We start from the raw sequence: 16,702 nt of genomic DNA, 5'->3' as shown, positions 1-16,702 counted from the left end.
GTAGTATATGTATACACTATATATAGTTAAATGACAATAAACTTGACTTTATGGATGGAGTATCTCATAGTCATAGTCAAAATCATACTTTATTGATCCCAGGGGAAATTGGTTTTCATTACAGTTGCACCATAAATAATAAATAGTAATAGAACCACAAATAGTTAAATAGTAATATGTAAATTATGCCAGTAAATTATGAAATAAATCCAGGACCAGCCTATCGGCACAGGGTGTCTGACCCTCCAAGGGAGGAGTTGTAAAGTTTGATGGCCACAGGCCGGAATGACTTCCTATGACGCTCTGTGCTGCATCTTGGAGGAATGAGTCTCTGGCTGAATGTACTCCTGTGCCCAACCAGTACATTATGTAGTGGATAGGAGACATTGGCCAAGATGGCATGCAACTTGGACAGCATCCTCTTTTCAGACACCACCGTGAGAGAGTCCTGTTCCATCCCCACAACATCACTGGCCTTACGAATGAGTTTACTGATTCTGTTGGTGTCTGCTACCCTCAGCCTGCTGCCTCAGCACACAACAGCAAACATGATAGCACTGGCCACCACAGACTCGTAGAACATCCTCAGCATCGTCCGGCAGATGTTAAAGGACCTCAGTCTCCTCAGGAAATAGAGACAACTCTGACCCTTCTTGTAGACAGCCTCAGTGTTCTTTGACCAGTCCAGTTTATTGTCAATTCGTATATATATCTGGTCAGTATAGACACTTCTAACAGGCTGGCATTTACAGATGACAGTTCTGCCTTTAATAGTATAAAATCCAAGCAAACTTATCACCAAACCCCTGGTCCAAGGACTCTGCATCCCCACTGCAGATAGATCTTTGACTTCCTAACCAACAGACCACATTCCACAAAGAAAGGCAACAACACTTCTCTCATGATTATTCTAAACACTGATTGCACAAGGCTGTGACCTCAGCCCCCAACTTTCCTCGCCGTGCACTCCTGACTGCATGGCCACATTCTGATCCAGCTCCATCTACAAGATGATACCAACAAGTGGATCTCAAATAACAATGAAACAGAATACAGGGGGAGATTGGGAGGAAGGAGGGGGGAGATGGGGGAGAGACAGGGCAAGCAGCGGGGTGGAGGGACGGGGGAGAGAGGCAGGTGAGAGAGATGGGTGAGATGGGTATAGGGGTGAGGGGGAAGAGAGTAGAGTGGGGCAGAGGGGGAGAAGGGGGAGAGAGGGAAGGGGAGAGGTGGAGGGGAGAGGGAGCGGGTGAGAGGTACAAAATGGGGGAGTGGGGAGTGGGGGTGAGGGGGAGAAAGGGTGGGGAGAGGGGGAGCAGTGGGGGGAAACAAAGGGGGAAAGGGAGAGGGAACTGAGGGGGTCATCAGAGGTTGAGGGGTCGTCGGAAGCTGTGGGGGGACTATTCGTTGTTGAATGGGTTTGTGGAGGTTGAAGGGGAGGTTGGAGTTTGAAAAGGGAGATTGGAGGTTGAGGAGAGATGTTGCAAGTTGAGTTGGGACATCAGAGGTTGTGGGGGGAGGTTGGAGGTGGTGGGAGAGGTTAGAGGTAGGGGAGGTTGGAGGGTGAGGGTGAATATTTGTTGTTGAATGCAAGTTTGTGAATGTTGAGGGAAAAGTTAAAGGTTGAGGGGAGGTTGGAGGTTGAAGGGGAGGCTGGAGAATGAGGGGATGTCAGAGGTTGAGGGGAGGATGCAGGTCGGGGGGGAGGATGCAGGTCGAGGGGGGAGGATGCAGGTCGAGGGGGGAGGATGCAGGTCGAGGGGGGAGGTTGCAGGTCGAGGGGGGAGGTTGCAGGTCGAGGGGGAGGATGCAGGTCGAGGGGAGGATGCAGGTCGAGGGGGAGGATGCAGGTCGAGGGGGAGCTTGCAGGTCAACTGGGGACTTTGGAAGTCGGGGGGAAGTAGGAGGTTGAGAGGGATGTTGGAGATTGAGGAGGGACGTTGGAGGTTGGACGTTGAGGGGTTGAGATTGGAGGTCGTTGGAGGTTGAGAGGGAGGTTGGTTGAGAGGGTATGCTGGAGGTTGAGGGGAGCATTTGTTGTTTAATGGGAGTTTGTGAAGACTGAGGCGAAGGTTAAAGGTTGAAGGGGAGGTTGGGGGGGACATTGGAGGTTGAGGGGGTTGGAGGTTGAATAAGAGTTTGTGAATATTAAGGGGAAGGTTGGGGGATGAGAGGAAAAGTCGCCGGTTGAGGAGGGACACCGGAGGTTGGACATTGAGAAGGTGAGATTGGAGGTTGAGTGGGGATGTTGGAGGTCGAGAGGGGATGTTGGAGGTCAGAGGTTGAGGGGAGATGTCGGAGGTCAAGGGGGTGTTGGAGGTTGAGTGGGGAGACGTGGGAAGCTGTGGGGGACATTTGCTGTTGATGGAGAGTTTGTGAAGGGTGAAGGTTGGACATTGGAGGTTAATATGTTGGGTATGGGGAGGGTTGAGGAGGAGTGGCAGTGAACAGGGCCCAGGAGATCACTGCGGCAACACTGGTGATGGATCGAGTGGAGGGAAGAGTCATAGAGTCATAGAGTCATGGAGCTCAGAAACAGGCCCTTCAGCCCAACTGTTCTGTGCTAACTATGTTCCCAGTGACCTGGTCCCATCTGCCTGCTTTGGGTTTTGGCACTCTAAACTTCTCCTATTCATATACTTATATACCATATGTGGCTTTTAAACGTTCTAATGCGCCCACCCGAACCACTATTTCTGCCAGCTCATTCCAAATACACACCACCCTTTACGTAAAGAAGCTGCCCCGATGTTCCTTTTCAATCTCCTACCTCCCTCTGCCTTTTTGTTTTAGCAACCCCTTCCCGGGGGGAAGAAAGATATGCTTTCACCCTGTCTATACCCCTCATAACTGATAAAGATCTATCAAGTTATTTCTTCATCGCCTACCTTCCAAAGTCCTTGGCTACATAACTCTGCCACCTGGATTCAGACAACATCTTGGTAAATCTTTTCTGCACTCTTAATAGTTTGATAACATTTTCTTCCATTACAAGGTGTCCAAAACCATACTCCAAGTGTGAATAGAGATCAAAGGATGTTAGCTCGAACATTACAGCACAGTACAGGCCTTTTGGTCACAATATATTGCCAATCTTTTTACCTACTCCACGATCAATTTAACCCTTCCCTCCTACGTAGCAAACCAGTTTTCTATCTTTTACCAGTTTTCTATCTTTTATTCACCTATCTAAGAGTTCCTTAGATGCCTCTAATATATCTGCATCTGCCACCACCTGGGCAGCGCGTTTCACACACCCACCACTCTTTGGTAAAAAAAACTACCTCTGATACCTCTCCAATGACCTTAAAATTATGGTTCCCTGAATTAGCCATTCCTACCCTCGGAGAATCTGTGCCTCCTGTGACCTCCTACACCTCCATCGAGTCACCTCTCTCCTCCTTCGCTCGGAAGAGGAAACCCCTTAACTCACTCAGCTAAGAATCCCGGAGAATTTACTGGAACAGGGAGGGGCAAGCTCAGGGAAAGATTGAAAAAAAGAGGGATATTTAAAATCGGAAGATTGTCCAAGCAGTTGGGCGTCAGTACAGAGTGGGCGTTGTGGTCGTTATGGGGGTCAGGAAGTTCGGAATCAGGAAGTCAGAACAGCAAGACAGGAAACAGAGGTGACCGTTTCGGCAATTGGTGGACTGAGGCGAGGGCAGTTAGCAGCAGCAGGAACGGGGGGAATTCAGATTTACTTTACTTAGAGAGCAGGGACTCTGCAAGGAACGTCCACAGACAGAGACGTCTCTGACTGGGAGAGGACTCAACTAATCCCGGCATGAAACGGTTAAAAATCAGAGCTGGCAGCCTAACATCACACACAGCCAACCTCCTCCAGCGAGTTCGGAAACATCGCCCGTTCCCGACACTGTAAGAGCAGAAAATACCTTTTCGGGCCTCAGTGGACCTGAGCGCGTCCAGATACAACCTATCTTCGGAGGTCAGCCGACCGCGGGGCTCCTGTCCGTGGTACATGGCCCGGGGTAACGAGAGTAGAGCGCTTCTTTCTGCTCTCTCACTGAGGGCTCCGTGTTAATGCTGTTCGACTTGTCCCAGCCTTTCAATCCGTGCCCCACCCAAAGAGCCAAGGTGTGGCCCGAGGTGTGGCTACACTCACAGAAACACCCGGAGTACAGCCAGGACCGAGAGAGAAGGAGGGATCTGTACGTCTGAGGGAGTGTGAGGGAGCTCAGGGTGTGGGGGGAGGGATCTGTACGTGTGAGGGAGCTCAGAGTGTGGCGAGGGATCTGTACGTCTGAGGGAGCTCAGGGTGTGGGGGAGGGATCTGTACGTCCGAGAGAGTGTGAGGGAGCTCAGGGGGGGGGGGGGGGAGGGATCTGTACGTCTGAGGGAGCTCAGGGTGTGGGGGAGGAATCTGTATGTCCGAGAGAGTGTGAGGGAGCTCAGGGTGTGGGGGGAGGGATCTGTACATCCGAGAGAGTGTGAGGGAGCTCAGGGTGTGGGGGGGAGGGATCTGTACGTGTGAGGGAGCTCAGAGTGTGGCGAGGGATCTGTACGTCTGAGGGAGCTCAGGGTGTGGGGGAGGGATCTGTACGTCCGAGAGAGTGTGAGGGAGTTCAGGGTGTGGGGGGAGGGAGCTGTACGTCTGAGGGAGTGTGAGAGAGCTCAGAGTGGGGGAGGGATCTGTACGTCTGAGGGAGTGTGAGGGAGCTCAGAGTGAAGGGGAGGGATCTGTATGTCTGAGGGAGTGTGAGGGAGCTCAAAGTGAGGGGGAGGGATCTGTACATCTGAGGAAGTGTGAGGGAGCTCAGGGTGTGGGGGGAGGGATCTGTACGTCTGAGGGAGTGTGAGGGGGAGGGATCTGTACGTCTGAGAGATCAGGGTTTGGGGAGGGATCTGTACGTCTGAGGGAATGTGAGGGATCTGTACATGTGAGGGAGTGTGAGGAAGGGATCTGTACATCTGAGAGAGCTCAGGGTGAGGGGGAGGGATCTGTATGTCAGATGGAGTGTGAGGGAGGGATGGAGGGAGGGATCTGTACATCTGAGGGAGCTCAGAGTGGGGGAGGGATCTGTATGTCTGAGGGAGCTCAGGGTATGAGGGGAGGGATCCGTACGTCTGAGGGAGCTCAGAGTGGGGGAGGGATCCATACGTCTGAGGGAGCTCAGAGTGGGGGAGGGATCCATATGTCTGAGGGAGCTCAGGGTGTGGGGGGACAGATGTGTATGGCTGAGTGTTAGGGAGCTCAGAGAGTGGGGCAGGGATTTCTCAGTTCCATCCCTCACTTACTGACTCTCTGTGTGACCATCTGAACTCAGAATTGCATGATCCTCTCCCTCCCCCTACCCCACTGAATTGCACTCCTCAGTGTTGGTCACCCCTCCTACTAAACCATTCATAACCCTGCAACCCACAGTCTAAAACCTTCCAGCAGGTTGTCCAGAGCAGCACTAGTGTTCCTCTTCTGGCAGCTTGTGCCAAGCATGATGGTGAGGAGAACCGTGGGGACATCGGCTCACTACACTGGAGCACATGGACAGGTCTATGGAGAGGATATGGTCACAGGGGGAATCGTTCAGGGGTAAATGGTCAGAGGGAAACGGTTACAGAGAGGAAACGGTCAAAGGGAAACAGTTACAGAGAGGAAACGGTTACGGAGAGGAAACGGTCAGAGGGAAATAATCCAGGGAGAGGAAATGGTCATGAAGTGGAAAGGAATGGTCCACGTAGAAGAAACGGACCATAGAAAGGGAACAGTCAGGTGGAAACAGTCTACGCTAGGGCAAATGGGAAACAGTCAGTATGGAGCAGTTCAGTTCAGCGTCTGTGTTGGAGGTTTCTGAGCTGTCAGTCCTAGCCCCGCTATGACCAGCTAAAAATACTATGATCTCCGCCATTTCAGGCAACCAAGCCCAGATCCCTCAAGAGGAAGACCTTCCTCTCATTTTCCAACCACACTGGTGATCTATAGATGTGACCCTCTCTCTTGGAGTGTGGTGACCTCTGGACATGACCCTCTCCATTTCCTCCCTACTCTCAGAGAACACCAGCCTTTCCTCACCCCCTCACCAGTGCCACCCCTGTCCTCCAGCCAAGGATCCCAACTACCCCATCGGCGGCTGCACACCCATCCTCCTCTGGTCTCACTTGCACTGCCAGACCTTTGTAACAGAGAGTTAGTCACAACCCATTACATCATCCTTATCTATATCAGGGAAACAGCATGCAAGTGTCCGGAGGCCAGCTCATGCACATCACCTTTCAAAACTATACTGGCATTAGTCAGCCATGGGTTGGTCCACACGGCCTCATCTCAGTCACCCAGGCTCGCAGGAAAACTGCAGACGATTTCCCCTCCATCTGAGTGGGCAGACAGTGTGGGCAAGGTCTCTTACACCCTGCATTCACATTTCCACTTCCTTCTTTCAGACTGCTCTCTCCACTCCTCTGGTACATGAATACAGTGAGCCCACACAGACTTTTCCCCATCGAAAGGGAACCAAAAAGTAGGGGGGGCATAGGTTCACACTAAGAAGGGAAAGATTTAAAAATCAACTTTTCCACACAGAACGTGGTGAGAGGATAGAACAAGCTACCAGAAAAAAGTGATTCAGGAAAGTATAATGTCAAAGTTTACAGGAAATGTGGATGGGTACGTGGATAGGCACGTGGACGGGGACATGGATGGGTAGGGATCTAGATGGGTAGGGTTTACAGGGATCTGGGTCAAACAAGGGAAAATAGTTAAGCTGGATGAGTTTGGGCCAAAGGGCCTGTTCCCATTCTATATTACTCTGTGATTTCCCATGTCCCTCCCTTCTTCTCTCTTTTGGTACAAAGGTAGCTGAGAATACAGGAGGTAATGGCAGTGGGCAGGAGTTTGCCAATGGGTGTGATATGGGAGAACAAGAGATTCTTTGTGGAGAGAAAGAATGGAAAGGCAGATGTTTTTCCACAGGGAGCTAAAGCCTCATTATAAGACCATAAGACAAAGGAGGAGGCCATTCAGCCCATCGAGTCTGCTCCGCCATTTTATCATGAACTGATCCATTCTCCCATTTAGTCCCACTCCCCCGCCTTCTCACCATAACCCTTGATGCCCTGGCTACTCAGATACCTATTCCACAGAGTCACCACCCTCTGGCTAAAAAAATTTCTTGGCATCTCTGTTCTGAATGGGCACCCTTCAATCCCTAAGTCATGCCCTCTCGTACTAGACTGCCCCAACATGGGAAACAACTTTGCCACATCCACTCTGTCCATGCCTTTCAACATTCAAAATGTTTCTATGAGGTCTCCCCTCATTCTTCTAAACTCCAAGGAGTACAGTCCAAGAGCGGACAAATGTTCCTCATAAGTTAACCCTCTCATTCCCGGAATCATTCTAGTGAATCTTCTTTGAACCCTCTCCAACGTCAGCACATCCTTTCTTAAATAAGGAGACCAAAACTGCATACAGTACTCCAAGTGAGGTCTCACCAGCGCCTTATAGAGCCTCAACATCACATCCCTGCTCCTATACTCTATTCCTCTAGAAATGAACGCCAACATTGCATTCGGCTTCTTCACCACCGACTCAACCCGGAGGTTAACCTTAAGGATATCCTGCACGAGGACTCCCAAATCCCATTGCATCTCAGAACTTTGAATTCTCTCCCTATTTAAATAATAGTCTGCCCATTTATTTCTTCTACCAAACACTTTCCAACATTGTATTTCATTTGCCACTTCTTTGCCCATTTCCCAATCTATCCAAGTCTCTCTGCAGACTCTGTGTTTCCTCAGCACTACTGGCCCCTCCACCTACCTTCGTATCATCAGCAAACTTAGCCACAAAGCCATAATCCAAATCGTTGATGTACAACGTAAAAAGAAGCAGCCCCAACACAGACCCCTGTGGAACACCACTGGTAACCGGCAGCCAACCAGAATGGGATCCCTTTTTATTCCCACTCTCTGTTTCCTGCCAATCAGCCAACGCTCTATCCACGTATGTAACTTTCCTGTAATTCCATGGGCTGTTATCTTGTTTAGTAGCCTCATGTGTGGCACCTTGTCAAAGGCCTTCTGAAAATCCAAATATACAACATCCACTGCATCTCCCTTGTCTAGCCGACTTGTAATTTCCTCAAAGCATTGCAATAGGTTTGTCAGGCAGGCTTTTCCTTTAAGGAAACCATGCTGAGTTCTGCCTATCTTGTCATATGCCTCCAGGTACTCCATAACCTCATCCTTGACAATCGACTCCAACAGCTTCCCAACCATTGATGTCAAGCTAACAGGTCTATAATTTCCTTTTCGCTTCCTTGCCCCCTTCTTAAATAGATTAAATATACGAGAAACATTGCACAGAAATCAGCCAGCCTCCTCTGTACTGACCATGAGATCTACCTATACAAATCCAATTTTGCAAATTAAGCAGAGAAAAATCATTCAGATACCAGGTAATCAGGAAGGCCAATGGAGAGCTGATATTCATTGATGCAACCTCACAGGCTGAGGTGAGAGTACCTGGGGAATGTGTACAGTTAAGTTATACTCTTGCCACCCTCCATTCCCCCTTTCCTTCCCCTCCCCCACCTCTCTCACTTACACACAGCTTGCTACCTTCACACTGCAAGCTGTGACTTGGACAGAAGTGCTGGTGATCTGGATGGGGCTGAGGTAGGTATGTTCACGGCTCAAGCTAACCGCCCTGGGACGGGGAGAGAGAATGCACGGCACGAGGCACGTCCCTCAGCTTGTCTCAACAGCTCCACATGCGCTGCTCAGAAAAGGGCTGAGTTCCCCCACATCCAGTCCAGACATGGCTAATTATGTAGCAGCAGAGACCAGCCCATTTTGTGAGAGAGGCAGCAGTGAGGAGGAGAGAGAGATGAACAGGGTACACAACTGACACCATTCCATCCACAAAGCACCAAGTAACACAGGCATCAAATCCAGTTGTAACTAATCAACCTTCTCCACCCACCCCCCCCCCACCTTTATGTTACAAACACAAGTTTATTATTAATACTGCAGGATTACAACTCTACAATACTCCTCTACTAGATTATAAACACTACAAACCTCTACAATGATAACAGCAGCTGATCAAAAGACATAGGAGCAGAATTAGGCCATTCAGCCCATCGAGTCTGCTCCACCATTCAATCCCTCTCAACCCCATTCTTCTGCCTTCTCCCCATATCCTTCGATGCCCTGACTAATCAAGAATCTATCAATTTCTGCTTTAAGCAAATCCAATGACATGGTTTCCATTGCCTTTTAGCTAAAAAAAATTCCCAATCAGCTATATTCTAAATTGGCATCTATTGGGAGGCTATGTCCTCTGGACCTAAATTCTTCCATCGCAAATTAAATTATGTCCATCCTTATCCAGGATGAAGTTTACCCCATGGTCCCGGAACATCTCCACATAGCCTGTTCACTCTGGAATTGGAACTGGTTGATTATTGTCACATGTAGTGAAAAGCCTGCCTTACATATTGTTCATTCAGATCATCATTCACAGTGCACTAAGAAGACAAAGGAAGGCAATACAGAATAACATGTTACAGCTGAACAGAAAGTTCAGTGCAGGCCTAACCCTAACCCTAACCCTAACCCTAATGCAAGGTAGACTGTGAGTTCAAGAATCCATCTTATTGCATTAGCGGACTGTTCAAAAGGCTTCTAAAAGTAGGTAGAAGATATCCAGGGACACCCAGGCATGAGCATACCCCTGGAAGATCACCAGGTAGTCAGCTTAGCTGGACCCCTCAGTTTCCATGACCCCTCCAGGACATCTTTACCCTGACCCACTCTCCCCAGTATTGAGTGACCAGGTATTAGGAGGGTGGGCAACTGCTTTCCAGACTTTAGAGGTGAACACTGGGAAAAACTTTACCTCCCCCCAATCAGCGCCAATCAACTCACTGTTACCCCCCAACACTTCCCCTCCCAATGGCCCACTCCCCAACACTGCCTTGTTCCCCACTCATTGTCTTTCTGCTCTCCCTACCATCCTGGATTAGTCCTCAAAACAATCCCACTCCTCATAGGCCAGATCCTGAACCACCAATTTATCCCCTCCCCGAGCGCCACCTTCACCTCATTTCCCCCCAAGACAGTGGGGAGCAGTTCAGAGCAGCCTCTGAGTTCAGACCAAGAGCAACATCACCATTCTGTAATGGGGCAGGAGGCCTGGAGCCCCTCCAGAACCTCCAGGGAATCAGCCCCTTCTCGTCAGGGTCATCCCTGATGGCTGAGGGCATATGGGGATGGCAAAGAGAGTGAGAAACCTTGAGGGGGTGGGATTGTAGAATGCCTGCTGGGGGGGGGGGCGCGGGGAGTGGATCTGCCAGCTCTCAGTCACCAGTATGTATGACAGTGCTGGAGCTGCACTGGGCAAAAGTGAAGATGGCGGAGAGGGCAAGGAACCTCTGGAATGTCGAGGGAAAGTCCTGACCGCACCCTGAAGCCACAGGCAGAGTTCGAATACTTGGCACTGACTCACTGCCTGATCAGCGGAAGCTGCAGACTGCAACCGGTTACACCCATTTGAATCACACACACACATCAGTGCCAGAAATGACTGTAATTCCCTCTATTCCTGAATTCCACAAACCTCTCTGTCAGCAGTCCGACACAAATCAAAGATCCACACACATCAGCATCAGGAATGCATTACCCGACCATCAGCACTGCCCCAGATACCCGTCCGCAGGAGCAGACCAAACAGCAGTAGGCCGCGAAATAGTCCTGTCAGTTCACAGTGACCCTCTCCCTCAGCATCATGCTCCTGCCTGCACTAAACCAAATCTCTTGAACCTCAAACCCTTTTCAGGGAGACAATTCGACACATTCACCACTATCTCGGTAACAAAGATCAATAAGGCCGTAAGATACAGGAGCAGAATTAGACCATTTGCCTATCAAGTCTGCTCTGCCATTTCATCATGGTTGATCCATTTTCCCTCTCAGCCCCATTCCTCTGCCTTCGCCCTGGATCCTTTCATGCCCCGACTGATCAAAAATCCACCAAGCTCCACCTTAAATATACCCAATGACTTGGCACCCACAGCTGCCTGTGGCAATGAATTCCACAGATTCACTAATCTCTGAGTAAAGAATTTCCTTCCTCATCTCCATTCTAAAATGACACCCCTCTATTATGAGGCTGTGTCATCTGGTCTTAGACTCCCTTGCCGATAGGAAACATCCTCCTCACATCCACTCAGTCTAAGCCCTTCAACATTCGATATGTCTCAGTGAGATCCTCCTCCCCCGCTTTCTTCTGAATTCCTGTGAGTACAGGCCTAGAGCCATCAAACGCTCCTGATATGACAAGCCTTTCAATCCCGGAATCATTTTCGTGAATCTCCTTTGTCAGCACCTCCTTTCTTAGATAAGGGTCTCAAACTGCTCACAACACTCCAAGTGAGGCCTCATCAGTTCTTTATAAAGCCTCAACATTACATCCTCGTTTTTATATTCTAGTCCTCTTGAAATGAATGCTAACATTGCATTTGTCTTCCTCACCACTGACTCAGCCTGCATATTAGTCTTTAGGGAATCCTTCATGGGGACTCCAAAGTCCCTTTGCAACTCAAATTTTTAAATTTTCTCTCCATTTAGAAAATAGTCTATACTTATATTTCTTCCACCAAACTTCAATCAACTCTGCCCTCTGACACTCTCAAACTTTCTTCTTAATGACTTTTTAGTTGCCTTCTGTTGGTGTTTAAAAGCTTCCCAATCCCCTAACTTCTCACTAATTTTTGCTCTATTATATGCCCTCACTTTGCCTTTGACTTCCCTTGTCAGCCATGTTTGTGTCATCCTGCCTTTAGAATACTACTTCTTCTTCGGGATGTAGCTATCCCGCACTTTCCGAAGTGCTCGCAGAAACTCCAGACACTTTGCCATCATCCCTGCCAGTGTTCTTTTCTAATCAATTTTGGCCAGCTCCTCTCTCATGCCTCTCTAATTCCGCAGTTGTTTCTCTGTTTTTTTTACGCAGAGAGCGGTGAGTCCATGGAATTAGCTGCCGGCGACATTGGTGGGGCCAGATACGATACCACTGTTAAGAGACTCCTGGATAGATACATGGAGCGTAGAAAAATAGAGGGCTATGGGTAACCCTAGGTGAAGTAAGGACATGTTCGGCACAGCATTGTGGGCCGAACGGCCTGTATTGTGCTGTATTTGTGCTGTGTTTCTATGTTCCCTTTATTTCACTGTAATATTGATAAATCTGACTTTAGCTTTTATAGAGGTGTATAAAACCATGAGGGATAGAGATAAGAAGAATGCACTCAATCTTTTTTCCCTACTATTAGGGATTAAGATGCATAGTGCATAGTTTAATATGAGAGGAGAAACATTTATTGGAAATTTGAGAAGATTTTAGAGTGATAGAGAATTACAGCACGACAAGCCCTTCGGCCCTATTGCTCCCTGCTGACCTCAGCATCTGTCCTACTAGTCCCAGTTTACCATGTTTGGGCCATAACCCTCCAAGCCTCTCCCATCCATGTACCTATCCAAATTCCTCTGAAACATTACAGGTATGCTCACCTCAGTCACTTCCTCTGGCAGCTCATTCCAGGTACTCACCACCCTCTGTGTAAAGAAGCTACCGCTCAGGTATCTTTTAAATCTCTCCCCTCTTATCCTGCATCTGTGTCCTCTAGCTTTTGGACTCCCCAAACCTGGGGCAAAGGCTATGACCATTCACCTTATCTACACATCTCATGATTTTATAAACTTTATTCTCCTGTGCTCCAGAAATTAAAAATCCAGAATGGCCAACCTCTTCCCCATAACTCGAACCCTCTAGTCCATGTATCCCCATAAATCTCTTCTGCACCCTCTCCATCTTAACAATACCTTTCCTATAACAGGGTGACCAAAACTCTACAAAGTAAGACCATAAGATAGAGGAGCAGAATTAGGCCATTTGGCCCATTGAGTCTGCTCTGCCCAATCTCCCATGAGGTCGGTCGGTGTTTTGACCCAAAATCCTGCAGAAGGGTTTCAGCCCTAAATGTGCACTGTACTCTTTTCCATGGATGCTGCCTGGCCTGCTGAGTTCCTCCAGCATTTTGTGTGTGTTGCTGAATTAATTGTTATTCCGGATCCAATGCAGCACAAAAAGATCACAATAACTGAAGAACAAAATAATAAAAAACAAAATAAATATAAATACGTAAGATAGAATATATGCGTAGCTTGATTGTACCTCCATAAAATGACGCGAGGCTCAGGAGTGTGTGTACTTACAGTGACTCTGACAGGAAATGATTAGGTAGTGTCCCAACTCGTAAACTCAATGTTCTGACTAATAAGCATGTTAAATGCCACCTTCACCCATCTATCTGCTTGTCATAGTCATAGTCATACTTTATTGATCCCAGGGGAAATTGGTTTTCGTTACAGTTGCACCATAAATAATAAATAGTAATAGAACCATAAATAGTTAAATAGTAATATGAAATTATGCCAGTAAATTATGAAATAAGTCCAGGACCAGCCTATTGGCTCAAGATGTCTCACCCTCCAAGGGAGGAGTTGTAAAGTTTGATGGCCACAGGCAGGAATGACTTCCTATGACGCTCTGTGCTGCATCTCGGTGGAATGAGTCTCTGGCTGAATGTACTCCTGTGCCCACCCAGTACATTATGTAGTGGATGGGAGACATTGACCAAGATGGCATGCAACTTAGACAGCATCCTCTTTTCAGACACCACCGTCAGAGAGTCCAGTTCCATCCCCACAACATCACTGGTCTTACGAATGAGTTTGTTGATTCTGTTGGTGTCTGCTACCCTCAGCCTGCTGCCCCAGCACACAACAGCAAACATGATAGCACTGGCCACCACAGACTCGTAGAACATCCTCAGCATCGTCCGGCAGATGTTAAAGGACCTCAGTCTCCTCAGGAAATAGAGACGGCTCTGACCCTTCTTGTAGACAGCCTCAGTGTTCTTAGACCAGTCCAGTTTATTGTCAATTCGTATCCCCAGGTATTTGTAATCCTCCACCATGTCCACACTGACACCCTGGATGGAAACAGGAGTCACCGGTACCATAGATCTCCTCAGGTCTACCTTTCAGTGGCCGCTTTCAGTGAACTGTGGACTGCTAACCTCAGGTCCCTCTCTCCCACAACACTCATCATTGCCCTGTCATTCACTGTATAGGTCCTACCCTGGTTTGAGTGTCTAAAATGCATTGTCTCACACTTTAGCTCAGTTCTTAACTGGTCAAGATTTCTTTATGATTCCCTGATTCACTATCAAAAAGACCCATAATTTACCATCATCAGCAAACTTGCTAATCATGCGTTGTACATTCACATCCAAATGGAGGGAGGAACGAAACCCAATTTCTCTCGGGATCAATAAAGTATGACTATGATTATGAGAAGATGGCGGCGCGACGCAGTGTGCGCGGCAGTTCCGAATGAGTATCATATGTGTAACTAGGGGGGCTGTGCACAATCCGGATTTGATGGAGACAGCCATGAGAGTACCGAGGAACACCTGGAGTAACTTCTGAAATGCCTGCTTCGCTGCCACTGCTACTGTGCAATCGAGAATCTCTGGAGACAAAGGCCCCAAATCCTCGGCTTTGCCTATTGCTTGTGCCGGGACCGGGGTCAAAGCGCTTGGCAGAGATGGTGCTCGGCGCTCGGAGGCTTGGAGTTTTTGGACGGACTTGGAGTCGGACTGTGGTTGGATGCTTCCAGGATGCTGCATCGGCAAGTTGGCGGCGCTGGAGGTTTACCGTCTGCGTGAGATGATGGGACTTTCGAGAGACTTTGAGATTTTACCGTGCCATGGTCTGTTCTTATCAAATTATGGTATTGCTTTGCACTGTTGTAACTATATGTTATGATTATGTGGTTCTTGTTAGTTTTTAAGTCGGTTTGTCATGTGTTTGTAATGGGTGACTTCAATCTACATGTAGATTGGGTGAACCAAATTGGTAAGGGTGCTGAGGAAGAAGATTTCTTGGAATGTATGCGGGATGGTTTTTTGAACCAACACGTCGAGGAACCAACTAGAGAGCAGGCTATTCTGGACTGGGTAATGAGGAAGGGTTAATTAGCAATCTTGTCGTGAGAGGCCCCTTGGGTAAGAGTGACCATAATATGGTGGAATTCTTCATTAAGATGGAGAGTGACATAGTTAATTCAGAAACAAAGGTTCTGAACTTAAAGAAGGGTAACTTTGAAGGTATTAGACGTGAATTAGCTAAGATAGACTGGCAAATGACACTTAAAGGGTTGACGGTGGAAATGCAATGGCAAGCATTTAAAGATTGCATGGATGAACTACAACAATTGTTCATCCCAGTTTGGCAAAAGAATAAATCAAGGAAGGTAGTGCACCCGTGGCTGACAAGGGAAATTAGGGATAGTATCAATTCCAAAGAAGAAGCCAGAAAATTAGCCAGAAAAAGTGGCTCACCTGAGGACTGGGAGAAATTCAGAGTTCAGCAGAGGAGGATAAAGGGCCTAATTAGGAAGGGGAAAAAAGATTATGAGAGAAAACTGGCAGGGAACATAAAAACTGACTGTAAAAGCTTTTATAGATATGTGAAAAGAAAAAGATTGGTTACGACAAATGTAGGTCCCCTACAGACAGAAACAGGTGAATTGATTATGGGGAGCAAGGACATGGCAGACCAATTGAATAATTACTTTGGTTCTGTCTTCACTAAGGAGGACATAAATAATCTTCCGGAAATAGTAGGGGACAGAGGGTCCAGTGAGATGGAGGAACTCAGGGAAATACATGTTAGTAGGGAAGTGGTGTTAGGTAAATTGAAGGGATTAAAGGTGGATAAATCCCCAGGGCCAGATGGTCTGCATCCCAGAGTGCTTAAGGAAGTAGCCCAAGAAATAGTGGATTCATTAGTGATAATTTTTCAAAACTCTTTAGATTCTGGACTAGTTCCTGAGGATTGGAGGGTGGCTAATGTAACCCCACTTTTTAAAAAAGGAGGGAGAGAGAAACCAGGGAATTATAGACCGGTTAGCCTAACATCGGTGGTGAGGAAACTGCTAGAGTCAGTTATCAAAGATGTGATAACAGCACATTTGGAAAGCGGTGATATCATCAGACAAAGTCAGTATGGATTTGTGAAAGGAGAATCATGTCTGACGAATCTCATAGAATTTTTTGAGGATATAACTAGTAGAGTGGATAGGGGAGAACTAGTGGATGTGGTATATTTGGATATTCAAAAGGCTTTTGACAAGGTCCCACACAGGAGATTAGTGTGCAAACTTAAAGCACACGGTATTGGGGGTAAGGTATTGATGTGGATAGAGAGTTGGTTGGCAGACAGGAAGCAAAGAGTGGGAATAAACGGGACCTTTTCAGAATGGCAGGCAATGACTAGTGGGGTACCGCAAGGCTCAGTGCTGGGACCCCAGTTGTTTACAATATATATTAATGACTTAGATGAGGGAATTAAATGCAGCATCTCCAAGTTTGTGGATGACACGAAGCTGGGTGGCAGTGTTAGCTGTGAGGAGGATGCTAAGAGGATGCAGGGTGACTTGGATAGGTTAGGTGAGTGGGCAAATTCATGGCAGATGCAATTTAATGTGGATACATGTGAAGTTATCCACTTTGGTGGCAAAATCAGGAAAACCAATTATTATCTGAATGGTGGCCGATTAGGAAAAGGGGAGGTGCAACGAGACCTGGGTGTCATTATACACCAGTCATTGAAAGTG

General features: G+C 47.8%; 1 protein-coding gene across 16 annotated transcripts in view; it reads right to left on the bottom strand.

Annotated features, from left to right (window-relative positions):
* The window catches only part of plecb (plectin b), a 348,566-nt gene that overhangs the window by 172,211 nt on the left and 159,653 nt on the right, over window positions 1-16,702 (bottom strand). Inside the window, exon 1 of one of the 16 annotated variants that reach the window (XM_063044754.1) lies at window positions 3,894-4,072. The exons of 14 other annotated variants lie outside the window; for them this stretch is intronic. In XM_063044754.1, the coding sequence (XP_062900824.1) occupies window positions 3,894-3,981 (88 nt within the window). In that variant the 5' untranslated portion in view covers window positions 3,982-4,072. Of the gene's footprint in view, window positions 1-3,893; window positions 4,073-16,702 lie in introns of those variants that run through there. One more of the 16 variants, XM_063044757.1, reaches the window with a different exon arrangement.

Source organism: Mobula hypostoma, chromosome 3 (assembly GCF_963921235.1).
Source record: "Mobula hypostoma chromosome 3, sMobHyp1.1, whole genome shotgun sequence".
NCBI lineage: Eukaryota > Metazoa > Chordata > Chondrichthyes > Myliobatiformes > Myliobatidae > Mobula > Mobula hypostoma.
Note: the sequence above shows the minus strand (reverse complement) of the source record. Positions and strands in the feature narration are given on the sequence as shown.